Source organism: Alligator sinensis, unplaced genomic scaffold (assembly GCF_000455745.1).
Source record: "Alligator sinensis unplaced genomic scaffold, ASM45574v1 scaffold264_1, whole genome shotgun sequence".
NCBI classification, from domain to species: Eukaryota; Metazoa; Chordata; order Crocodylia; family Alligatoridae; genus Alligator; species Alligator sinensis.
This window is the reverse complement of record NW_005841831.1, coordinates 3,780,543-3,803,954: the sequence shown is the minus strand read 5'-3', so window position 1 is coordinate 3,803,954 and position 23,412 is coordinate 3,780,543. Positions and strand designations below refer to the sequence as shown.

General features: G+C 43.5%; 1 protein-coding gene across 9 annotated transcripts in view; it reads left to right on the top strand.

Moving 5' to 3' along the window:
- GBF1 (golgi brefeldin A resistant guanine nucleotide exchange factor 1) overlaps window positions 1-23,412 on the top strand; it is a 154,432-nt gene that overhangs the window by 226 nt on the left and 130,794 nt on the right. For 8 of the 9 annotated variants that reach the window (XR_003095308.1, XM_025210111.1, XM_025210025.1 and 5 more), the window contains exons 2-3: window positions 10,109-10,214; window positions 11,539-11,605. Coding sequence is in view for 8 of the 9 variants with exons in the window: in XM_025210111.1 (XP_025065896.1) it covers window positions 10,119-10,214; window positions 11,539-11,605 (163 nt within the window). In the remaining variant the exon portion in view is untranslated. Of the gene's footprint in view, window positions 1-10,108; window positions 10,215-11,538; window positions 11,606-12,085; window positions 12,173-23,412 lie in introns of those variants that run through there. The other variant, XM_025210247.1, reaches the window with a different exon arrangement.

The following is a 23,412-nucleotide window of genomic DNA, read 5'->3' as shown; positions in this document are numbered from 1 at the left end:
AGCCCGGCTGGGAGCGGGCGGGGGGCGCTCAGGGGAGGGAGGACGCAGGGCGACCGTGGGCCGGTTCCTGTCCCGTTCCCGTGCCCCCTCGCCTACGCGATTGCAGAGGTTGCCCCTAGGAAAGCCCGTGCGAGCCACGTGGCGGGGGGCGTTGGCTAAGTCGGGTGGGACCGGGCTCCCAGGGGCCCGCAGCTTCTGGCATTTCCCGGTAACAGGGAGGGAAAACGGGAGTGAAGAGCACTGCCCGCATCCAGAGCCAGCGCTGGAGGGGGAGGCATCCAATGCTGCGGCCTTATTAAGAGCGGCACATCAACACATCCGGTGTTTCAGTTTTAATAGATGGGGGGGAAAAAGTTCCTTCCCCATATTCAGGCCGTGTTGCGAGTTGTCCATTTTATTCAGAGTAGACAGTTGAATCTGGTGGGAGTCGGCTTAAATTCCTGCTTCTCAGATGCTGCCCATCTCTGCGGAGGAGTCTTCCCTCTCTGGTGTCTGGGCTGCACCATAGTGTGCGACTGCTGCTTGCATCTGAGAGCTCCCCAAAGCTGCCTCGGGAATGTAACTGCCGCAGGTGGTAGTGTCAAACTGGATTAATAATAACCAGTGCTTTTTTGGATTCATAATAAGGTTATTTTTCTGGTTTATTTTGTCTGTCCTTAGGGAACTCACCTTTAGAGGAGTTCTTTCAGCTTCCTGTTTCATGTGCTTGCGACAGTTCAGTTGTATTTATGTAACGTGTCCAAGCAGATCACACCTCGGAATCAAGGTTCACGTGCTTCCTCCGTGGTGACTGAAAGGCAAGCACAGGAGTTATCACTAGTAACTAAGTTTTTTGGTAGCTTGGCTGATTGTGAAGAAGGCAGTTCTTGTTGAGGTCTGTGGACCGAGAGGCCCCATATGCTGATGTCAATGTAGCTGCAGTAGAACTTGTATGATGCTATCTAGTTCAGAAACTTTTCACATTGCTCCTTTCTTGTGAATGCTGCAGATCTGTCTCAGCAGCAGAGACAATCCCAGCAGGGTGCGGGACCCCCCTCCCCTTCCCACAGCACATTTAACCAGGGAGTGAAAGTCCTGGCACACCAGATGCAGCTGGAACTTCTGGCCAGAACAAGTAGAGCTGTCCACCCCACCAGGTGGGCGGCTGGACTAAACTGCAGCTGTGTGGCCTCTCTACCTGGCTCTGTGGGGCCTCCAACAGTGTGGGCCCAGAGCAGTTGCCCCGATTCGCTCCCCCACTAGGGATGGCCCTGCTCAGCAGCATTCTGTCTTTCAAACTAGATCTCCTTCTTTGAGTGCAGCTTGAATAGTGAATATGTCCCTTTTCATGATTTCTCTTGGGTCTGATAGGTTCATTTGGGATTGGGTCTGTGGTGGTCATTAGTATTTGCTGAAGGCCAAAAATGATGTTGGAAAAAAAGCAGCTCATTTGGAGTCTGTCTGAAAGCTTAGAAGAGGTTGGTATTAGCTCTTTACATTCCAAAGCTAGTTAGTTTCCCAAAATGATTCACAGCTATTTCTCATAATAGTACCCATGACTCTTGATGCCTGTTCACGGGGAATAGGTAGTTGTGTGTGCACTTGCATATCCTGTTGGGCAGCTCTTCTTCCCTGCTGAGCAGCATAGGGTTGTGTCTAGGTGTGAGATGATGGCATATATGTTTGATTTCACGTCATTGAAGTGTTTTCAACATATTGGGGCTTGTGATTGTTGGCAGCTACAGAATGTTGCTGAAGTTTCCCATTGGTGTAAGGATTTGACAGACAAGAATATGTAACATTAAACCTGTGGAAAATTTCAGCTCTATTCAAACTATGGCACTTAAATATAGTAGCCAGAAGTTGATACAAAAAGAAAGTAAAGAGCATGATTAAAACATAGGGTGGCATCCTGGGAAGGAAAGCAAATTACTTGTTGTGGAGTATGGGGGGAGACTTTTGCTAGGTTGTTCTTGTACTTTACACAAAGCCTTTCTTTTACATATTTAATTAGCATCTAGTTTGATACTCAGGTACTGCAGTGATACAGACAATGTATGAACAGTTGGATGGATTTTTCCATCTTTTCCTCCCAGCCCACTTCCTAGCTTATTGACTTAGGCAGTCTTATGCTTCTTTCTACTTTTCCTCAATGTTGAGTTCTTCTATATGGTTATGAGTCTTAACAGTTTTGCTGTTGTCTATAGGGTTCTGAAAAGTTTTAATGTGCTGCTTGTGGAAGGAGCAGGAACAGTGGAGTGGGCTGCAGATTCAAGCAGGCAGCTAAACCCTTCATCAGAAAGAAATACATGTGTTTGTGCAGGATTAACTTTGTGTACAAGGAACTTGGCTGCTTAAACATAACTGAAAATAAACAGATGAAATGTTTGTGGTTTCCTAGATTTGTAAGTACAGGAAGAACCATTAGATTTCTAGTCTGACATTCTGTATAGCACAGAACATTGAATTTCACTCAGTCATTCCTGTAGTAAACTCTAAAACATGTGTTTTAGAGTAAACTCTAAAACATGTGTTGGACTAAAGCATATTTTTCAGAAAGGCATCAGTCTTGATTCAGAACCTTTAAGAAACTGTGGCTCCACTATAATAGCTTGTTCCAGTGTCCACTGTTACAAGTTCTGCAAACTTTTCCTACAGCTACCGAGTCTTGGAGGTGTCTCCAGAAGAATACAACATTTGTACTCTTGTAACCTCAGACGGTGTAACTTCAACCATTTTTCAGTAGGACAAATCTTTCACATTTTGACTTGACTGCCAATCCTGGCCAGTCTATTAAACTCTTTAATTGCCTCTTGTGTCACCTAACAGTTGATCTGACAGTGTTTCTAGATTTTTAAACTACTTGTTCACTGCAACTTCCAAACATTACTGTAGTTCTTGTACTAGCTTTTTCTGCTACACAGAAGCAGCTAGACCAGTGTTTCTCAACCTTTTGAGACTCAGGGAACCCCTTCAAAACTTTTCAAAATTTAGTGATATCCCATTTCAAAACTATTATAAACGTATTAAGAACATTATGATACAAACCTTATAATTATATTATTAATTAGTCATTAATAGCTTAGATCAATATATTATATTCATCCCACTGCTACCACTGTGGTGGCCAGATGCAACTGTCACACACTGCTTCCAGAGCCAGATCAGGAAATGGCTGTGGTGGGAGTGTGTGCTCTTGCTGCAGCCCTTCCCAGTCTGAGCCTGCCCAGTGTCTCCTGAAAACAGAGGTGCAAAACTGGGATGGCTGAAACAGAAACAGTGTGCCTGCCTTTATAATGTAATGCAGACAGGTGTGCCTTTCTGCTGCAGCTGCTTCTCAGTACGTGTCTGACTTGCCTCCTGAAAAGAGGCATGCGGGCCACTGTTACCCTGAGACAGTGCAGCCAGTGTGGCACCTGTGGCATGTGTACCCAATTTAGAACTACTGAGCTAGACCAAGATCAGAAGTGTAAACAGTTGTCTGTTTTGCACTCCAAACAGAGTTGAAGGTATGCAAGTGGAAAATCTATTCAGTGGGGTAGGTTGCAGGGAATGCAAATGAGGGAAACTGGGGAGAGTAGGAGGGGCTTGACACCATGTTGAGCACCACAGGGGCAGCCATAGACTGCACTGTCTGGGCAAGCTCTGTTGCATGTGCTTCCTGTCCTCTCCTCCCTTCCCTACCCCACAGCTGGCTCCCAGGACCTAGCACCCAGGCAGTTGCCCCACTCAACATGCATATTCCCCCGCCCTTCCTCCCCCTGCCCTGGCCAGGAGCATGCAGGGAGTGGATTGCAACTCTGCTCCAGGCCCTTGGTCCAGCCCTGCACATCCCTACCCATGGAACCAGGGCTCTATCCCAATCCTAGCCCCATGCTGTCCCCACCCCATGATCCTGAGGTTTCCGTGAAGACCAGCTGCGAGCCACAAGAACGGTGCATTGCTGGGTGGGGAGCTGCCTCCAGGGCCGGGGTCTGGGATCTTGAGGTAGTGACAGCACAGGGTCAGGGCAGAGCCATGATCCACTTCTTGTATGCCCCTGCCTGCGGAACCTCCTCCTATTGCAGGGGCGTCTGGGCATTAGATTGTGGCTCTGGTCCGGGCCTGGGCCCCACACTGTCAACACCCCACGACCCTGCCCTGTGATCCTGGCCTTGCCCACCCATCCTGCTCCTAAACACTGCTTCCTGCCCACCCACAGCCCCATCCCACATAGGGAGTTTTAGTGAGTTGTGTGGGTGCTGACCCAGCCTATGATAACTCATCAAAATTCCCCATGTGGCTCCCAGGCCCAGATAATTGCCCACTCCTGTCCTATGGGGACTGGACAAGGTGAAAATGAACAATCTCAATAAGTCTGCTAGAATAAATCATAGTGAGTGAAATGGTCATTGCTTATGTCTTTTCCTTAAGTTTTATCCTTGGCATCTCAAAGATACTGTGTGGCAGAGGAGTTCCCCTTTCTTACTGGGTAAGGTTGTCTGTAGACTTGGAAAGAAACATTTGAATTGTGAACTCTCCAGATATGAAATGGCTAATCATGCTAGAAACTAGAAAACTTACTTAAGAAAGGGAAGCTTAGATTCTGCATGGTTTGAATAAACCAGGGTGGATGTTTTGCACCATGGCCTTAATGGGTCCTCTAGTTCAGATTTCAGCCTGGCGGAATACAACCAGGTGTCTCAGGTTTCTGTGCCTGCCCCTTTCTTGTATTGCTAAATGAATGGAGCCATCCTTGTTGGAAAGGCTGAGCACTGGGGACTCTCATAGATTCATAGATGTTTGGGTCGGAAGGGACCTCAGTAGGTCATTGAGCTCAACCCCCTGCCTTGGGCAGGAAAGAGCGCTGGGGTCAGACAACCCCAGCTAGGTGCTTGTCCAGTCTCCTCTTGAAGACCCCCAATGTAGGGGAGAGCACCACCTCCCTTGGAAGCCCATTCCAGGTTCTAACAACCCTTACTGTGAAGAAGTTCTTTCTAATGTCCAATCCGAATCTGCTCTCCGTCAATTTGTGACCACCATTCCTAGTTACTCCAGGAGGTGCCCTAGTAAATAGAGCATCTCCTATTTGCTTCTGCCCTCCCCTGATGAATTTATAGGCAGCCACAGGATCACCTCAAACTACTCTTGTGAAAGTTAAAGAGATCTAGGTCCCTCAGTCTCTCCTCGTAGGGCCTTGCCTGCAGGCCTCTGACCATACAAGTGGCCCTCGTCTGAACCCTCTCAAGATTCTCCACATCCCTCTTGAAGTGCAGTGCCCCAAACTGGACGCAGTACTCCTGCTGTGGCCTAACCAGTGCTGCATACAGGGGAAGCATCACCTCCCTGTACCTATTCATCATGTACCTGCTAATGCATGATAAAGTGCAGTTAGCCTTGTTGATCACTTCGTTATGCTGATGACTCATGTTCATTTTGGAGTCAGCTATGATTACAAGATCCCTTTCTGCTGCTGTGCTGCTGAGAAGGTCATCCCCCAGCCTGTAAGTGTGTTGGTGGTTCTTTTTGCCCAGGTGCAGCACTTCGCACTTGTCTTTGTTGAACTGCATCCTATTTCATTCTGCCCGTTTTTCCTACCTGTCCATATCTGCCTGGATCTGTTCCCTACCCTGTAGTGTGTTAACTTTGCCCCATAATTTGGAATTATCTCGAATTTGGACAAGGTGCTCTCCATGCCGTCTCCCAAGTCACTGATGAAGACATTGAATAGCACCAGTCCAAGGACTGAGTCTTGCAGGACTCCATTGCCCACGTCTTTCCAGGTCAATATCGACCCGGCCATCACTACTCTCTGGGTGTGATCCTTAAGCCAGTTTGCCACCCACCTGACTGTAATCATCTACATCACAGCTTGTCAGTTTATTTATGAGAAGAGAACGAGATACTGTATCAAAAGCCTTCTTAAAGTCTAGGTAGATGGCATCTAACTTGACTCCTGAGCCTAAGCACTTTGTGACCTGGTCATAAAAAGAAACAAGATTAGTCAGGCAGGATCTACCTGCAATGAATCCATGCTGATTTCCTTTCAGCATTATTTCCTTTGCTGGGCTCCCACAAATGTGATCCTTAATGATTTTTTCCAGAGTTTTCCCAAGGATAGAGGCGAGTCTAACTGGCTTATAGTTTCCAGGTTCCTCCCTCCTCCCTTTCTTGAAAATAGGGACCATATTGGCCTTTTTCCAGTCCTCTGGGACCTGACCAGAGCACCATGAGTGCTTGAACAGCTGTGATAGTGGCTCTGCTATGACACTGGCCAATTCCTTCAGCACCCTTGGATGAAGTTCATCTGAGCCCGCTGATTTGAACACATCTAGCCCTTCCAAGTGCCCCTTCACTAAGTCTGCACTAACAGTTGGTGGGCTGGTGTCCCTCTTGTGTCTGTCTATGATCCAACTCGGAGACTTGTCTTGGTCTGTGTCTAGGAATACAGATACAAAGATGCAGAGCTTTGCTTTGCCCCCGCTCTCTGTCACCAGTTGCCCTAGTTTGTCCTGTAGGGGTCCTAGGCTACCCCGGTGTCTTCCTTTTGCTCCCTATATACCTGAAGAAAGACTTTTTGTTGCCCTTACTTTTTGTCACCAGCCTAAGTGCTAATCCTGGTTTGTCTTCCTAACCGCTTCCCTGCAAGTGCGAGTCAGGGAGGTGTACTCCTCCTTGGTAGCTACTCCCTGTTTCCACAGCCTGTAAACCTCTTTCTTTGCTCTTAGGCTTTCCTGGACTTCCCCGTTCAGCCAAGAGGGCTTCTTGGCCCCTTTGCCCCCTTTTATGCACAATGGGATTGTCTCCTTCTGTGCCCATAGTATTGCTCCCTCGAGGAACGACCACCCTTCCTGGACCCCCTTTTCACCAGTGCTCTTGAGCTTGAATGCCTGCACCTAGTGGGCTTGAGTTTGGTAGGATGCATTAACTGCACTTAAAATGCTAGCATCTGAGCATTCAAGCAGTAAAACATCTGCTAAGTGCCATTCTAGTGTAGCAAAGTTAGGACTTTTCTAGTGACCAGTATCGCCACTTTGTATTACTTAACACGTATTGAGCTAACAGGGGCTCCATGAAAATAATACAATTGGGAGACTCCGGTGGGGAGAGGATGGGTGGTGGGGGTGGGTCTGGGACAGAGAAACAGCCCCAACATTGCACAAGAGCCTTGAATGGCCCTTGTGTCTTGCGGGGACTGTGGGTGACAACTGTTTGTTGGTCCCAGACCCTGCAGCATAGGAGCCATTCATGGCTCTGACGTGGTGCTGGGACTGAGGCCAGCAAACAGCTGGTCTTGGCCCCACCCAGCACCACACTAGCCCTACCACACCAGAATCTTTTGATCATATTACTTATGTGGAGCAGTTGGCTATTAGCTCAACATGTTAGGTAATATGATCTGGAGATACTCCTAGACCAGTGGTTTTCAACCTGTGGTCTGCAGACCTCTGGGGGTCTGCAGATTGTCTGAGGGCTCTGTGAAAGATGACTGTGATCAATTAAAAGTATATGACTACCCAGACTTACAATTCAAAGGGGTCCGCACCTCCATTCAAGCTTTCTATAGGGGTCTGCAAATGACAAAGGTTGAAAACTATTGTCCTACACAGCTTATAGCTGTGCCCCTGGTGGCTGAACCCAGGCAATGATTTAAAACAGAGCTGTCCAAATGGCAGCCCATGGGCCACATGTGTCCTGCAAGGGCTGCAATAGCCCCCTGCCCCCCCCACCCCCCCCCCCCCACACACACACACACACTCACTCATTGCTCTTCCCCAGAGTCTCTGGTCTTCCTCTCCCTCCTCAGGCTGTTTTTCTCCAGGCCTGCCTGAGGGGACAGTGTGATGCAATGAGGTAAAACATTGAGTTCATGGGGTGAGCCTGGGGGCAGTGGGTGGGGAGGTGGGGGGTGTCATGGCTGTACTGTACAGCGGTGTGGGGGCAGGGTATCTGCATGGGTATGTAGTGCAGCAGGGCGCTGGGGGCAAGGGCACATGGTGTAGCAGGGGCTTGTCTACAAGGCATGCAGTCTGCCTGGTGTGCGGCCCCGGCTGCTTCAAAGTTGGACCACCCTGCTTTAAAAGTTGTCCGAGCCATTGGTTCATGGTATATATCATGTGATTACTTGTCTTCCACATGTTTGATCTGTGTGCTGTGTGTTTTGGTATTTCTACATTAGTTGTCATTTCAGGTTTTTGGCAGACTGAGACATTACTACATTAGTTTACAGCCTCAAGGTGATCCTTGTAATGATAACAGCAAAAATAAAACTTCTAAAAAAGGAAAGTTTAGGTTCTGCACAACTTGTATATACCATGCTGTCTCCAAAAGTGCATCAGATAGACCATATACTTGGAACCTCGGACTTCCAGTGTAGAGAAATTGAAAAGATTGGGATTTCTGAGAAAAGAGATTAGCAAGATGGGAATATGATAGACTCTCAGAATAACAAATGGTAAACTGGTAGTTTACCTCTTGTAATATCAGGACAAAGCAAGCATGATGAACTCATGATATACTCAAAATTGCGGTAAAAAGAATTATTTAGTAACTCGGGGCTAACGTGGATTTTATTGCCCTAAGGTACTGAAGAAGACTGGAAGAACTTAAAAGATTATGCATATGGATAAGTAGAACATCCACAAGTACATAGTGTAAGATCAAATAAGGGTATGAAGCTTTGTACTTCAGGACATAAGCAAAACCTGAGTTTTGGTGCGTGTTTTTCTGGAATATCTAGTACCAGTCACTTTCACATAAGATGCTGAGTATGATAAACTGTTGATCTGCCTAATCTGATATGGCAATGCCCCTGTATTCATAGCTCTGCTATTAACTTGTTCTATAACATTTAGGAAGTCACTCAATATATTTAATTATCCCTTATCTGTCAGTGGTATAGCTAATTATAGAGTTCATCAAATTGCAGACACACTAAACTCATGGAATTTGTCACTTTCTTCTAATTGGGCAGATTATGACAGTATTTTACTTTTGCAAAATTATGTCTCTCTAAAGCAAGATAGGCTTTTCCTGACTCCTGAATATGAGTGCCTTTGCATGTTTAGTTACTTAGTGTGGTTTAGTGTCTACAGGATTCTTGTTCCAAGTTTACACATGTGTGAATGTGACTGAAACTTTGGATGACTATACCAAAACTGCTTTCACCTCTTCCTTTGGTAGCTAGTTACACCTCCATTGATGTTCTCATGTTCAGTGCTGCCTCTATTTCTCCTCTGTTTCTTTGTTAATGCTCAGATTTACTTCTCTTCTCAGAGTCTCATCCTGTTGTAGAAGTTCTGCTGCCATCTCAAACTCAACTGATTTCAAACATAACTCCTCTCTCTTTTTTCCTTTCAGTTTTTCTGTAAGTTTTCATTGTTACCATCACACTTTCTAGTCTTCCTTGTTTTCTTACATGATGTTCTCTGATATTAGTCTACCTGTTCTTGTTTTTCATAGGCATAATCAGTTTGCTTGTTCCTTTCCATGCCTGTTTCTCTATTTTTGTCAAGGTCTGGGTCACCTCTAGCACTGATATCTATAAGACTGCCCTGCCTGCTCCCTGCTGCTTTGTTTCTGTCTGTTGCTACAGCCTTAAAGTGCTGCTGCTCCAACCATATACATAATACTTTCCCTCTTCTGCTTTCTATCTCAGTACATTGAATCATAGCTTTGAATTGAATGCTTTTGCATTCAGTGCCCTGTACTGCATCAGGCTAATCTGGTCTTCATCTCTGCTTTTATCTGCTCTCACTCTTCCTCCCACTGTGTACAGTTGGTACACTTGTTCATACAAATACCTTGGATTCTGCTGTAATACTTTGTTTTCTTGCTTAAATGGCCAGGGAAAGAAGAGAAAGCATGGGGCTCCCTTCTTCTGTTTGTTATAACATGACATACATTCAATAAGTAGTTGCTTTTGAATGCTTTTCTTATGGAAAAGTGCAGCCTTTATCTCATGGTAGAGTTGTCTATGTTTTCACGCACAAAACAAGATAATATTCCTAAATGGTTCTACTGGGAAGTCTCCTTTAGCTAACATATGGTCTAAAAATATTTGTTGCTACAGGCTCCTTCCCTGACCTGGGCCAGATTGAAAGTACTTATTTTGGACAACTGATTATTAATGGATTCTCTTTCTTCTTAGGACTGTCAGGATGGTGGATAAGAATGTTTACATTGTCCAAGGTGAAATCAATACAGTGGTGGGTGCCATAAAGCGCAATGCCCGATGGAGCACCCATACTCATTTGGTAAGTGTGCTTGAATAGGCAAGATCTGTGTGTGGCATTGTGATTGCAGAAACTGTTCCCTTCAGGAGACTCAATCTGTTCCCTTCCTTCATAACAAGGCACCCTATAATAGCTTTCTAGGTAACATTGGAATAATTTGCCATGGTATATTATTCTAAGCAGCTTTGACCTTTTAACTGTGTGCTCTTGTAAGCAAATGTGTAATATTAGCTGGTGTTGAGATTTGAAGTTGGAAATCTGTTGCCCCCCTGAGTTAAGAAGCAACTGACCTGGGGATATTATTAAATACCCTCGCATTCACCTTACCACTTTATTCAGGCCTGTCTGGGAATAACCTTGGATGTCACAGGGAGTTGGAAAGTGTTGTCTCTTTCATTTCAGCATGAGTTTTATATGCATTTTTGTCTTACTGCCTGTGATAGTCATACAATCTGAAAAGCCAGGAAGGGAAAGTTTGGGGAACTGAGTAAGCTAATGTACAGGGTATCTTTCACTCTTTGTGGTACAGGGGCTGTTTTAGGGCTGTCATGTGCCTGTAAACTATTCTGTTGGCTGAAACAAGATAATAGGTCAAATCTGATTTGTTAAAGGCACTAATGCAACATTTGTAGGTCATATGATGTCTCAGCCAGCTTGGATGGTTTATCCATACAACAGTGTAATTAATGTGTATCTGTGGCACACTGCAAAATGGCACATGAAACACAGATGGCTCTAATCCAACACAAATGGCTTCAATCTGTCAAAGGGCAGGGCTCTTTTCCCTTCTAACAAGCATTCCTTCATTAGTGTGGGGTGCCTCCCAGTGGGAGGTGTGACTACATATGCACACAGCTCTGAGGAAACACTGTTTGTGATGAATTGGAAATAGACAAAAAATAAAGAGTGCAGTGAATCTTATAATTTTGTCACACTGGGTCTTTCTTCAAGTTATTGTAATAGTGCCAACTATCACTTGTAGTTCTCTTCCTGCTTTAAATTGTTCTGAAGATTAAATTGGTTTATAAGGATTTGTTATGGGTGTTAAATGTGGCATAAAATAGATCTACTCTGAATTTTATGGAGCAGTGGAAGGCAAGCCAGAAGTACTTCTAAGGATAGATAGCCCCAAAGAGAATGACCAGAGAAAGTTTGCAGTATAAATGCATCCTTTTGTTCTTGATGGACTTGAGGGGGACTAAAATAAATTAATTTAACCTACTTACCATCCCCTCTTTAGTTTCTATTGAAAAGGTAAAACCTTTGTGGACCCTTTTTTTTAGTGTATGCCTTTAGGAATTTACAGAACTCATTAATGACATTCTTTGTGTGTGCAAACATGTAGGATGAAGAACGGGATCCCCTGCTGCACAGCTTTAGCCTCTTGAAAGAAGTCCTAAATAATATAACAGGTAAGCTCACATGTATATCCAACAGAATGTGTAAATGTGGTGTATCTTGGTGCCCATGCATGAAGTGACATTTTTTGGTCACATGCTTTTTATGTAAAGAACATATACTATGTGTGAAAGCACAAGTAATGTACATACTTATTCAGTGCATAAGTGGAAGTAATGACTTTTGTCTATACACATGCATGTGCCATTCCCCGTACAACTGCATGCCATTGATCTGCTTCTACCAGTCACATAAACATCCTGTCTATATTGTTAGATTTTCATCTATCTGAAAAATGTTGGTGAATTGTGTATTTGCTTGTCCTAAGCACTGGTATTGTTTTTACACTTTAACATTGGCTGCACAGTCCCTGGGAAATGTTGTCTTGTATACTCTGAACCTCTGGCCCATAACTTTGCCTCTGTCCATAGTTTTCATAACACTTTATACTTACTTTTGCATTCTATTAAAACCTTTCCTGTCTCTGCTTTCAGCCTGATTTCTCTCTACAGTGTAACACAGTTTGTAGTACTACATTGAATCAATGCATGGAGAAATTTCAGCCTTCTGTTCAAGCTCCAGTATGTATTTTGTTTATGTCATCAGGGTCATGAATGATGGGAAAATACTGTTTGGAAAGCAGCCTCCTACTATCTTATTTCTCCTTTCTCCCATCTCTTTGACTTGTCAGTTTGGTCACCTGCTGTCAGATACTAATGAAAACCAGCCTGCAATTTCCATACAAATCTCTTGGGCTCAGAAATGAAACTCTTTGTTAGGTGCCAAGGCTGTGCTGAAGGGAGGCAGGCTTGTCTTCTAGGGCAGCAGCTGTGACAGATGTTCTTGCAATGATTGGTAGGCCTTCACTGTTGTTCAACACACTTTTTAGATGTGAAGTTACATGGAGTATTTTTCCCCTTAGTTTATGAGGGGACCTGTATGTTACTATGCTATGTAGAAATCATAGCCTATTATGATTGGTTTGAATTTAATATCACATCTTACGCACACACTAAATTGTCCAGCACCCTTGTGTAGTATGGACCCTTGATAATTTCCTCCAAAAAAAAAGAAGCCTTCTCTGGTACATTGGGTGTGGCTGTTTTACTCTGTTCTGGAAGCAAGGGTTTTTTTGTTTTTTGTTTTGGTGGTATCTCTTGTTGGATCAACAGTATAGTTAGAACAGATGTTAGACAAAGCATCCTTTTTCATGTCTTTATGGCAACAACAACACTCCAAACCCTACTTACTCTATGCTGGACATGTGTTAGAGGGAAAGCCTTGTGCCAAAGTCTGTGTTGCATTGCTAGATCCTATGAGATCTCAGTGTTTCATGGCTGAACAGAACACAGGGAAACACACTTTTATATATTATGCAATGATGCTCCTTGAATTCCTGTGCACCAGCACTAACTGTTCAACAGCACAAGCAGTTCAGCTCATTTAAGGTCATCTCTATACTATCCCACTTGTTGGCCATGCCCACTGCCCTACAGGTGCTGAGCTGGGAATTATGTAACAGTAGTGTTTGTTAAAACCCCAGGAGCACTATCTGCTGGCGCTGGAGAGAGGTTATTGGAGTGTATGGCAGCCAAGAGCCGTAATTCCTTCCTTTTTTCCTATCTAGCTGCAGGCTCTTCTCCATGCCAAGGGAATGTTCCTTGGCTTTAAATGGGAATCTCATATCAGATTATAGTACTTTCTCTCTAGATAGGTAGTTTTTTCACAGTATACTTCTGGGCACTATCTCTGGCCCCAAGATCCTTAGGAGATTGTGTTTTAGGGGTTTCTACCTCTATGTTATTCTTTGCCCAGAGTACATGTGCCCTACCTTTGAAGTGCCTTGGGAGGGACTATTCCCTGGATTTCTTTATGCCTAGCATCTGAAAGGACAGGCTTGCTTCAGGCATCCCTTGGTTGTAAGAACCAAGCTGTTGGAGTGGTGTTGTAGCTGTCATGGTCAAGGAAATATGTGAGAGGCAAGCATATTTTTTTAAGGTATTGTCTCTTATTGGACCTTATTAATGCTGTGGTTTTCTCTTGAAGGAGACTGGGATTCCTTCTGCAGTGGGCCTCCAGAAGGTCTTCCCTGAACTTGGCAGGGTGAAAGATATAGACAAATAAATGTGTTAAGCAATAGCAAGTCAATTGGAGGTTCATGATTCTACTTTCAAGTAACACAGTGTAAGCATGCTCATTAGCTTACTAGCCAATGAGCACTTACGGTTAGATCTCTCTGGAATGACTGCAACCAAACCATCTGCTCATGGCATAGAAAATTCCATGTGCTGAGCAATCCAGGAGCTCCCTGTGAACTCCAGGATCATTATGTGAATATGGCCTAGTGGTTGTCCGTGTTGTGTGTGACAGGAGAGCATTGTTTCCAAAGCATGGTGCTGTTGTAAGCAGGCAATTTCATCCCTGTGACTGCTCTTTATAAATTAAGTTCTTGGAATAGGAGGCAGATGAGGTGCCTAATCTTTTAGCTTTGGGCATGCAAGGATACCCAAGCAATATCTTGTAACATTGTGGAGCCTGCTGGACGATGTCCACTCTGCTGAGCCCTCCACCTTCCAGTGTGAGGCCTGAGCTTAGTTCTTGCCTAAACCTTGCTTTCATGTCTCTTTCATTAACTCATGGAAGCACATAGCTTTTGTATTTAAATTTATTCAAGCTGTAATCTTTGACATTTGAGTTAGCTTTTAGTACAGTTTTGCATTTATAGTAATATATATTATGTATTTTCTCAATCCCCCAAGAATCCATTTTAATCTGTTCCGGATGCAAATTTCAGGCTGCCTTGTCCCATCTCCCTTCTTTCTCTCTCCTTCCCCTCCCCCCCCATGGAACATGTTTGATCAGGTGTGGCAGGAATATCCACTGTCAAGCTGCGCCCTTTATATTAGTCAATATTATCCTTCCTTCCCTCCCACTCCCTTCGATCTCCTCTGGGCTTTACCAGTTGATTTATAATTTTGGAATTCTCATCGGAGTCTGTAATACAGTTTGTTCATTATTTAACCAAAACCTGTTTAATGAGCAGAGAGAGGCAATGTAAATGTTAGGCGTGTTGCAGTGGAGTACCTTTTGTTCTCCTCTGAGCTGGTGGGTATTTAACTCTGTCATGACTGTAATGCTTAAGTACCCTGGTCAGGGGTATAAAGATGCACCGTACTGCCTCCTACAGCTAAAGATTTTCATTTCAAAGGGTTGCCCTTCAGGGGTAAGTAAAATGCATAATAACATTAAGTCAACAAAAATAGTTAAATCCTTGCCTGTCTTATTTGTGGTAGCCCATCTGTTCCTGAGGTGACCAGTTTCAGATGGAACAATGTCTAGGTAGACTTTAGGTGGCAGCATCTCTAGAAGTCCTCCTTGATCATTTGTGAAATGGAAAATAGAATTTGTTGGTGTTGGCGGGGGGGGGGGGGTGTTGTTCCCCTGAAGTCTGTAAGTTCCTCTGTGAAGGATCTGCATGCTCTTTGGACTGATTCTCTGTGGTCAGCGCTCTGGTGCTGAAACATGAATTCTCTGGTAATTTCATTTATGTTTTCGAAAAGCTTCATTTAAATGTTAATATTTGAGAGAGAATAAAAGAGAACCTGAGGTGTTTGCACTATTCCATTTTATGCTGTTCTTGTGCTTCAGTTTTAATTTTTGGTGTTTGGTGTGTCAGATTTTTGTGGTGGTGCCCAAGTCTATCAAAAGAAGTGGGAGGGAAACTAATGGTTTTGGAAGTGTGGGAAAGTGTCATTCAGGGCTTTTGACATGTGAGGAAACGTGAGTGGCAGTTCACTGTAAGATAAATCAGCTAAATATTTCTACTAAAATTGCCAACAAAATATTAATGCTCATATAAATCCTTGTCTGTGTTAGAACCTTGAGTTTTCTAGGTACTGCAGCCATAATCAAGGTCTCTGTCCTGAACCAGTAATCATGTAAACAGTGACATATGGCTGCTTCATGCTAACAAAATTAAAAGCAAGCTATGCGCTAGAAGAGTGTTAGAGTGCATGTCAGCCCTGGTATTGACAAGGCTTCTGAGTGCTGTACCACAACTGAAATTAGATCTGCCTTGGTAAATTTTGTGTCCAGATTCTGAACCCTTGGTTACACTATGGTTCTTGCATATTCTAACATGGGTTCAGCTCAGCTAGTGGAGGCTTTTCTTTGAAATCCCAAAGACAACTTAAGGTCTTGTCTGCTTTGGGGAGACGTAAAAATTAAAACCCTGAGCTGAGTAGAACAGTGCACTCACTTAAGAACTGTGGTGTCCAGCTGCCAGTATTTGTCACTGGGTTGATTCAGGGTTGTCTGTATGAAAAGGTTTTTCACAACTGCAGTGAGTTGGAAATGGAATCGTTAAAACACATCCTTAGATTTGTGTACAATTTCTTTTAGCAAGATTTTAATTATTCTGCAACTTCTGTGTATGTTGAAGTTGTTGACTCTTGTGATAGGTGTGACATCTGTGCAGAGTCAGAGCAGGAGCTTCTGTATTATGTTTTCTCTGTTTAAATGAAGCATGATTTCCCCTAGTAATGGTATTGTCTTTGATCTACAGGAGTAGCTATAGGCCTTCAAGGAAAATTGAATGTTAAAGCTTTGCTTGTCCCTAGGCTTTGTTTAGCCCCTCCAAAATCAAAGTAAGCCAAGATCTTCATGACCTGACTTGCTGCCCATGGTTGAGCACCACTGATCAGCATTTTTGGTACCTCAGGCCCAATCCCACATGTAAGGTTGGTTTGTGGGTTTGATCCAGCCCAGGGTCTGCACATGTGGTTGGTCAATGGGTCAGATCTGGCATCCCAGCCTGGCCCTTTGGATTAGATCTCACCCTGCTTGCTGTCGATATTCAATGCATGAGGTCATGTTATCTGAACCATGAGGTTCCCCATGGGGGAGCGGTGGCAGTGTTAATTGCTATGGCACTGGGAACACTAATGGAGTGGATGATGCCTTTAGGAGAGAAATTGACTGCCTGCACCTCCGCTGCCCTGAAGAACTGTGCGCATGTCAGCACTAAAGTGAGAGAAGCAGGTGCCTATAGAAAGTGTGTATGTCAAGAGTCTATTTACATCATATTTTTACTGGGTAAACACACCTGTGAAGAGGTGCTTGTGTGGATTTTAGGTCCAGGAGTGTTGTGGTGGGAGGTGTGAGTTATTCTCTGGGGATTCAAACAGAGGCAGTAAATAAACTATAAGAAACACTCTTGCCTTCATGCACATTCATGACATTTTAAACGAATGCGTGTCTGAGTTCAGAAGAATCACTTAATGGCTTATTTCAGGGAAGGTATTGAAAAATATCTATTTTCAGAGGTTTAGCTGGGTGCAGTTAAGAGCTGTTGAAAAGTCAAAGGACTGTAACCATAAAAACCCTTTGCCCAGTATATTGTGCTAATCTAGTAGATTTGTGGTCATAACCCTCAGTTTTCTGGTTCTGAAAATTGACTGCATGCTCATTTCTCATTGCAACTCATAAATGCCTACATGTGAGGGGAAGATCAGAGAGGTACATGTCAAACAATGTAGGAATCTTATTTTGCTTCAGAATGAATTTCACAATGCTTTCTATAATGTCAGCTTCAGTAAAAGTAGGGTATGTGGATCTGTGCCATAAATTATTTTTATATCTGATACAGCAGGAGGATTGTAAAACAAAAAATGGGCAGCTACCTGTAGCATGTTGGAAGTGATAGGTATTGGCAAGAGAGACCCTGGTAGGAGTTAGGCAATTAGGTCACATGACTACATGAATGGTCTCTCCTAGGGCCTTGCTGCGTTTTTGATGTTGTGGCTTCAGTCTGTAGTTACAAGCGAGTTCTCATTCTGTTACTGTTTTAAAGCTTGACCTTCCACTGAAGGTGACTGGACTTCTTTCTGGATGACAGGTCTCTGTTAACCTGTGAGCTGGGGTGCTTTTCTCTTTATTTGTATTAAACTTCTGTACTAGAGTATTTGGAGTATGGGTTCTAAAGTACCAGTGAAGCCCCAGCCATTTACTTTTTTTTATGTCCATTTCAGGAGGGAAGCTCCATTAGAGTGGTTTGTTGATGAGTGCAGTCATTTAGCTATTGAGGTTTTTCCTCAAGTGAAAACTGACTTGCTTTTTTGAGTAGTAGGGGATAAGACATGTTAACCCTGGAAGATGGAAGATGAAAAGCCATTTTGAAAAGGGGCCCTGGTTAGTCCTTTGCTTTGTTTTATATTTTGTGTAGAAATTTTAAAGGGAATGCTAAGAATGTAAAGATAAGTACTTGAAAGTCAGGTAATACGTTCTCTTAATTCTGCCCACTTTGGATGGTAGTACAGTTTAGTCTGTTACTAAGTCCCTGCAGTACAGCAGAGAGGGGTGGTTCTTTCATGTGTTTCTACATATTTTTGGGTTACCTTGTAATTGAAAATATATCATTCAGGGTTGTCACATGTACCTGCTACAAGCTGGGTCCAGCCCATATGATATTACTTGATGTAGTTAGCAGTAGTTGCTTACATTTAAAAATATGTTTCTAGTCCAAACGGTTAGAAATAATTGTCTAAATACCCATTCAGTTTAGTCCAAGAATGTCTTGAAGAGATCTGAGCTCCCATGTCGCCATGGAGCAAACTCGTGGAGCAAGCATCAGCTAGCAAATGGAATGGGGATGAGCCTGGAAAAGACGCTTCTGGAAACTGTTGTAGGAAAGAAAAAAAAATGCAAAGAAGGAAGAAAATAATGGTAAAGGAAAAGGAGTGGGGGGGAGTAACAAAGTGATGGCCCAAAGGTGGTGCATATCTTCTTGCTCAGTGATATTGAATGAGACAAAGTACTTAATGGTAAGTCAAAGTTTGCATACTGTGTAAAGCCCATTTATTTCCCTCCTGACTCTCTCTCTCTCTCTCTCTCTTTTTTTTTTTTTTGGCAAACATCCCACTGCTGTCAGTGAATATTTTGCTGTGAATACAGTAGAGTAATCTAAACTAATCTAATCTGCCAGCCCACAGAGCATAATGAAAAGTGGAATTTTGTTCCATCTACCAAAGGAGTTTGACAATTTTGATGTAGAAGAGTTAGAGACAGATCCAGAGAAGTTAATAGATGTAAAATGTGTGGGTGTTAATCCTTGTGCTACATTGTAAATATTCTGTGGATTGCAGGCTTGCAGCTGAATCACTCTCTGCTTTATGGCGTGGGTCTGTGGAAAGATTTCACTGTTTGATAGTGTCACTTCTGTAACATCCAGATGAGAGTACCCTACTTACAGGAAAAGTGGGAGCAATGCTAGTAATTCATGGTGCCCTCTCCCCTGAGAAGGAAATACTTTTCAGTGTTCTTAATTACTTGACCACATTACACTCCCTTCTTCCTTCTTTGCTATACAGGATGGATGTAGCTCAGAATACAAATGAGGGTTGCAAAGTGAAGCAGGCTGTTGTCTGGGTGATCCCTGTATCATTTTTTGCAAAGGTGCAGTTACTGTAATGAATAATGCCAATGGTTGCAGCAGGACAGAATGGTGGTGTGGTTAAAGCAATAGTATATCGCACTGGGGAATTGCATTCTGTCCCTGCCTGTGTCTCTGACCTCCTATGTGAGCAAATTGCAGAACAGACTCTTCACAGGGGGCCCTAACTGTATTCCTTGTTTTCTGAGTAGCCAACCTGAAACACCTGGGGTCTGGCTTTTAGAAATGTTGAGCACTTGCAGTTCCACCTGAGGTCAGTAAAGACTGCTTGAACGTGTGAAAAGCCATTCAACTGCTAAGTCCTTTTGGGAACACAAGATCTTGAGTGTCACAGGTAGGGTACCCAAAACTTACGTCACACTTGTCAAGTGTCCACTGTTTTCTCCCCATCTTTCAGATGGAGAATTCCCTTCCTACCTCATGAAGGCATTATGAATTTATCTACCTTAATGCTATTGAAGCTCTCTAAGCTATAGTGAGCACCAAAAAGAAAAAGCTCCTTAAGAAAAACACTTGGTCCTTAGTGCAGAATTTGAAAGGCATGTGGCATGAGCCATATCAAATGATGCAGATAAACAGATCCATTGGGTTGCAGCTCATTTAGTGCTTCTATCCTATGCACTGAGGTAGGACTCCTCTGGGAAAAATAGTTTAAACAGTGCAAGATTATGTAAACAAAGAATGATTGTACAAAGAGGTGAACTCAGGTTGTACGGGCTGCCTTCCACTGGGCCTTTTCTAACTTGTGCTTTTGACTTGCCAGTCTGTCGTTATTTTAATGTAGGTTTTTATTTGATGTAATTAAGAGTGGTGGCTGTGGGTTAACCCTGCTGTCTCTTGCTTCTCCATCTAAGCATGCCTAATGTCTGGCAGGTATAGGCAGGAGGTGGTGCTGTTGGAAGGGGGTTGCTTCCTGCCGTCTAGTCCCTAGGGGCCCTCTGGATTTAGATGGACAAGCACTCCTGCCTGTTTCTTGGCAGCGTTCCCACAGTGTGCTTGTTCTGTAACACCAGCCTTCTGTTACCATGATAGGACTGGCCTCTGAAGAGCTGCCACATGTGCACAGCAAGCAACTGACCCTCCCTTGTTCCACGCTTGTTGAGCGATTACTTGCCCACTTGTTGGGCACTCCATTATTTCCTTCAGTTACTGCTTCTTTGTGAAGGGGGGCCATAAAGGAAATGGCCTAATGTACAGTACATTAGAAGGCAATAAATTGCAGTTTGATTTGGTAGAAAGGCAGTGCCAGATGTGCTGCTGAAGTAAAGGTTCCTCTCAGATCATCAGTGGAGGGTTTATTTCAGGTGTTTCTGACCATTCTGTCTTTGTCTTGATCACTTGAGGCTGATGTTAAATGGGACTTGGGTTGATTAGGAGGCTTCAGGGGGAAACCTGTGATGCTCTAGAAGTAGAAACATTAATGAAATTGCCTAATATTTGAATAGGGGTTCATTGAATACATAACTCTCCCCTTGTAATTTCAACTCTGCCTCCTCCCCCCGCCCTTCCCTCAATATTCAGAGATAACTAGTTTGAGAAGAAACACTTCTGTCAGGTAACACAGGTAAGGATTTTTGCAGGTACATCTCTGTATTAACAGAAATGGACATAGTATATTCAATACAGCCCAGAAGTTGTAGTCAAGATTTTTTCCCTGTTTGTGCCACATTCCATACCAACATACAGAGGTCATAGCTTAAAGATGGAAGGAGAGAGAAATGGTTGAATACATGAAATTCTTATACATGCTCAGAATTTGTAATGGTTAATCCTATTAGCCCCTAAACTTAGCTGTCATTGCCTCATCCCTAACATGGACTGAAGCAGGAAGTGGGTTTGGAGGAGGGATTTGAAAGGAAAAGGTAAGGGGATTAATGACCAGTCCAAGGAGAGTGATCCATGTTCAAAGGCAGCCTGAAAGAAAGTGTTGAGATAGGATGTTGTCCCTACATCACTACTAATGTATTACCTAAGACAAGAGCAAGCTAGCAGGGAGGGCAGAAATGGGAAAAGACTCAGAGGTGAGTTGAAAGCCAGCTGGATGTAAAGAGCCAAGAGATCATTAATTAAACAGATGAAAGTAGACTTTCACAAGACTTTTTGCCCGTCTGTTGTCCAAGTCTGCAGTTAAAGCCTAGGAATGGCAGGGCCCAAAGAGATTTCTTTCCAGAGAATACCAGACCTCCTCAGGATGAGTTTGTAAACACTTTCCGGCTTGATTGTCTATTTCATTTGCATAATTTTCAGGCCACAGATCACAAGGAACCCGCCTGAGTTGTGTCTAGGAAGCAGGCAGCTGGATGATGATTTTCTAACTGCATCCCAGCTGGTGAAAGGATAACTTGTATCTCCAACAAACTGCCTCTCTTGTAGGAGTTCCAAGTGGTGCACAGAATGGCAGGTCTTGGGCACATCTTGCACTTTGTAATGTGGTTTAAAGGTGGGGACTGATACGGTGCAGTATGATAGGGGTGACTATTGGTGGAAGAGAGGCAATTCTGATGGGCAGTGCAGCATTAGGGCAGACAAATGGGAGGTACATTGATATTTTTCCAGTGCTCCTACAGATATCTGTTGGGAAATGGCATTAGGGAATACACACACAGTCTGTGGCTGTGTTAATACGGTAAGGAGCAGTAAGCCTTGAATTAGATGCTGCATGTAACTAACATAGGGGCCCTAGATGAGGGATGTTAAAGATCCATGTAACTGTTTCACATGAACCAGTAGGCTCCTGGAAGGGGTAGGAATTCAGAGGAGGGCAAGTGGGGTCAGGGCCCACCACCAAATTCCTGTGTACAGAACCCTGTTGGGGATGCATGGAGACCTGTGGTCTGGATCTGGCTGGAGGTTGGGGCGGGGGGAGGTGTGCCAGTTGAGCTTGACATCCATGCAGTAGGTAAATACACTGAAATGGAAAAGTGCATGGAATAAAATACATTTCTACCTGAGCACTTGATATACATTTTTTGAGTTTAAACTGCAGAACCTTGGGACTGAACAAAGACCATGAATGCCTTACCCACAGTACATGCGTATTTCAACTTAATGTAACTAATCAGTAAGTCAGCAGGGTTATCGATGCTTGTGGTTTTAGCATCCCTGAAACTGTGCAAGACTTTTAATAGCTGCCCCTAAGATTACTGTTAGAAATTGAAAATAAGGGGAGCTAGTCACTCTCGGATATGTTAGTGCTACAGTGCTGCATACTGAACAAGCAGTTTCCAGCCTTGTCGGTGCTGTGGTATTAGCAGATCTGAAGCTGACTAGCACTTTTCCTTTTTAAGGCTTCTAATACTTGGTTTTTGGCTTTTAGAAGCCTTAAGAATGAGGGGAGATACCAGCCCTGAAACTGACTGGCTTCAGCCATTTTGAAGGCTTCTAATGGCAGTCCTGTGACCCTTTCTTCCCTTGTATGCATTTCTGGTGTAGTTAAAGGGAGTATAATTGGTTACAAAAAAAGAGTTACAGTTAGTTACTATTGTGCTAGGCAGAGTTAGTTACTGTAGTGTTAAGCAGACTGAAATTTAAATTACAAAGTAGTCAGCGGGGCTGAAAGATGCTACATAAGCAATTTATGCATTTAACCCCTCCACAGATACATAAGTGGAATGTATTACAATGTAAGAACGAGGCCATGAATTAGGATTGGAGTTGTGGTAGCAGTTTAGTGAATTAGGCACTTCTCTGGTACACACATAAGTGGAGTGTACTGTCATTGGAACAGTTATTTCAGAAAAAAGGTATTTTTTCCTCAGAAGGTCAGAGACCAGCAGGGGTATCTAATATTATTCCATATGCTTAGACACTTTGCTTTTAGTGTAGAAGTAACTAACTCTCACTCTGAAGCCCTAAAGTAATCAAGAAATATATCAGAGTATAAATTAACACTTGAGAGGTCCTGGTTCCCAGTGCTGTGCCTAGGCCACAGTGTCAACATTGCTAGGATATAGTAACAAAACAGAACAGTCTTCAGAAGCTGTCTGCTTTGCTCAGCATAGCAGTGCAAGCACTCGCATAATCCTAAACACTTCTTAAGAAATAAACTGTACAGTATCTTCCTTTATCAAACCAGTGCTTCTCACCTTTGATCCCATTGGAGTTTATCTTTTGAAGTTTGCTACTTTTGTGCGTGTCCTAGGAAGTTACAGGAAAACGTCTTTTTTGTGACACACATAACAAGGGGAAGCTTGTCAAAAAGCTGTAAAACTAGGTTCCATTTAGCTCTCATTCTTTTGTTTTATTAGCGTATTTAAAGAACTTAAGTGGCTAATATTTAAACAATATCTCATGTTTACAAAGTTCTTAAACCACAGAATATGGAGTTCAGAGGTATGGCTGGTTCTGTCCCCGAGGGCTAACCCACTCCTG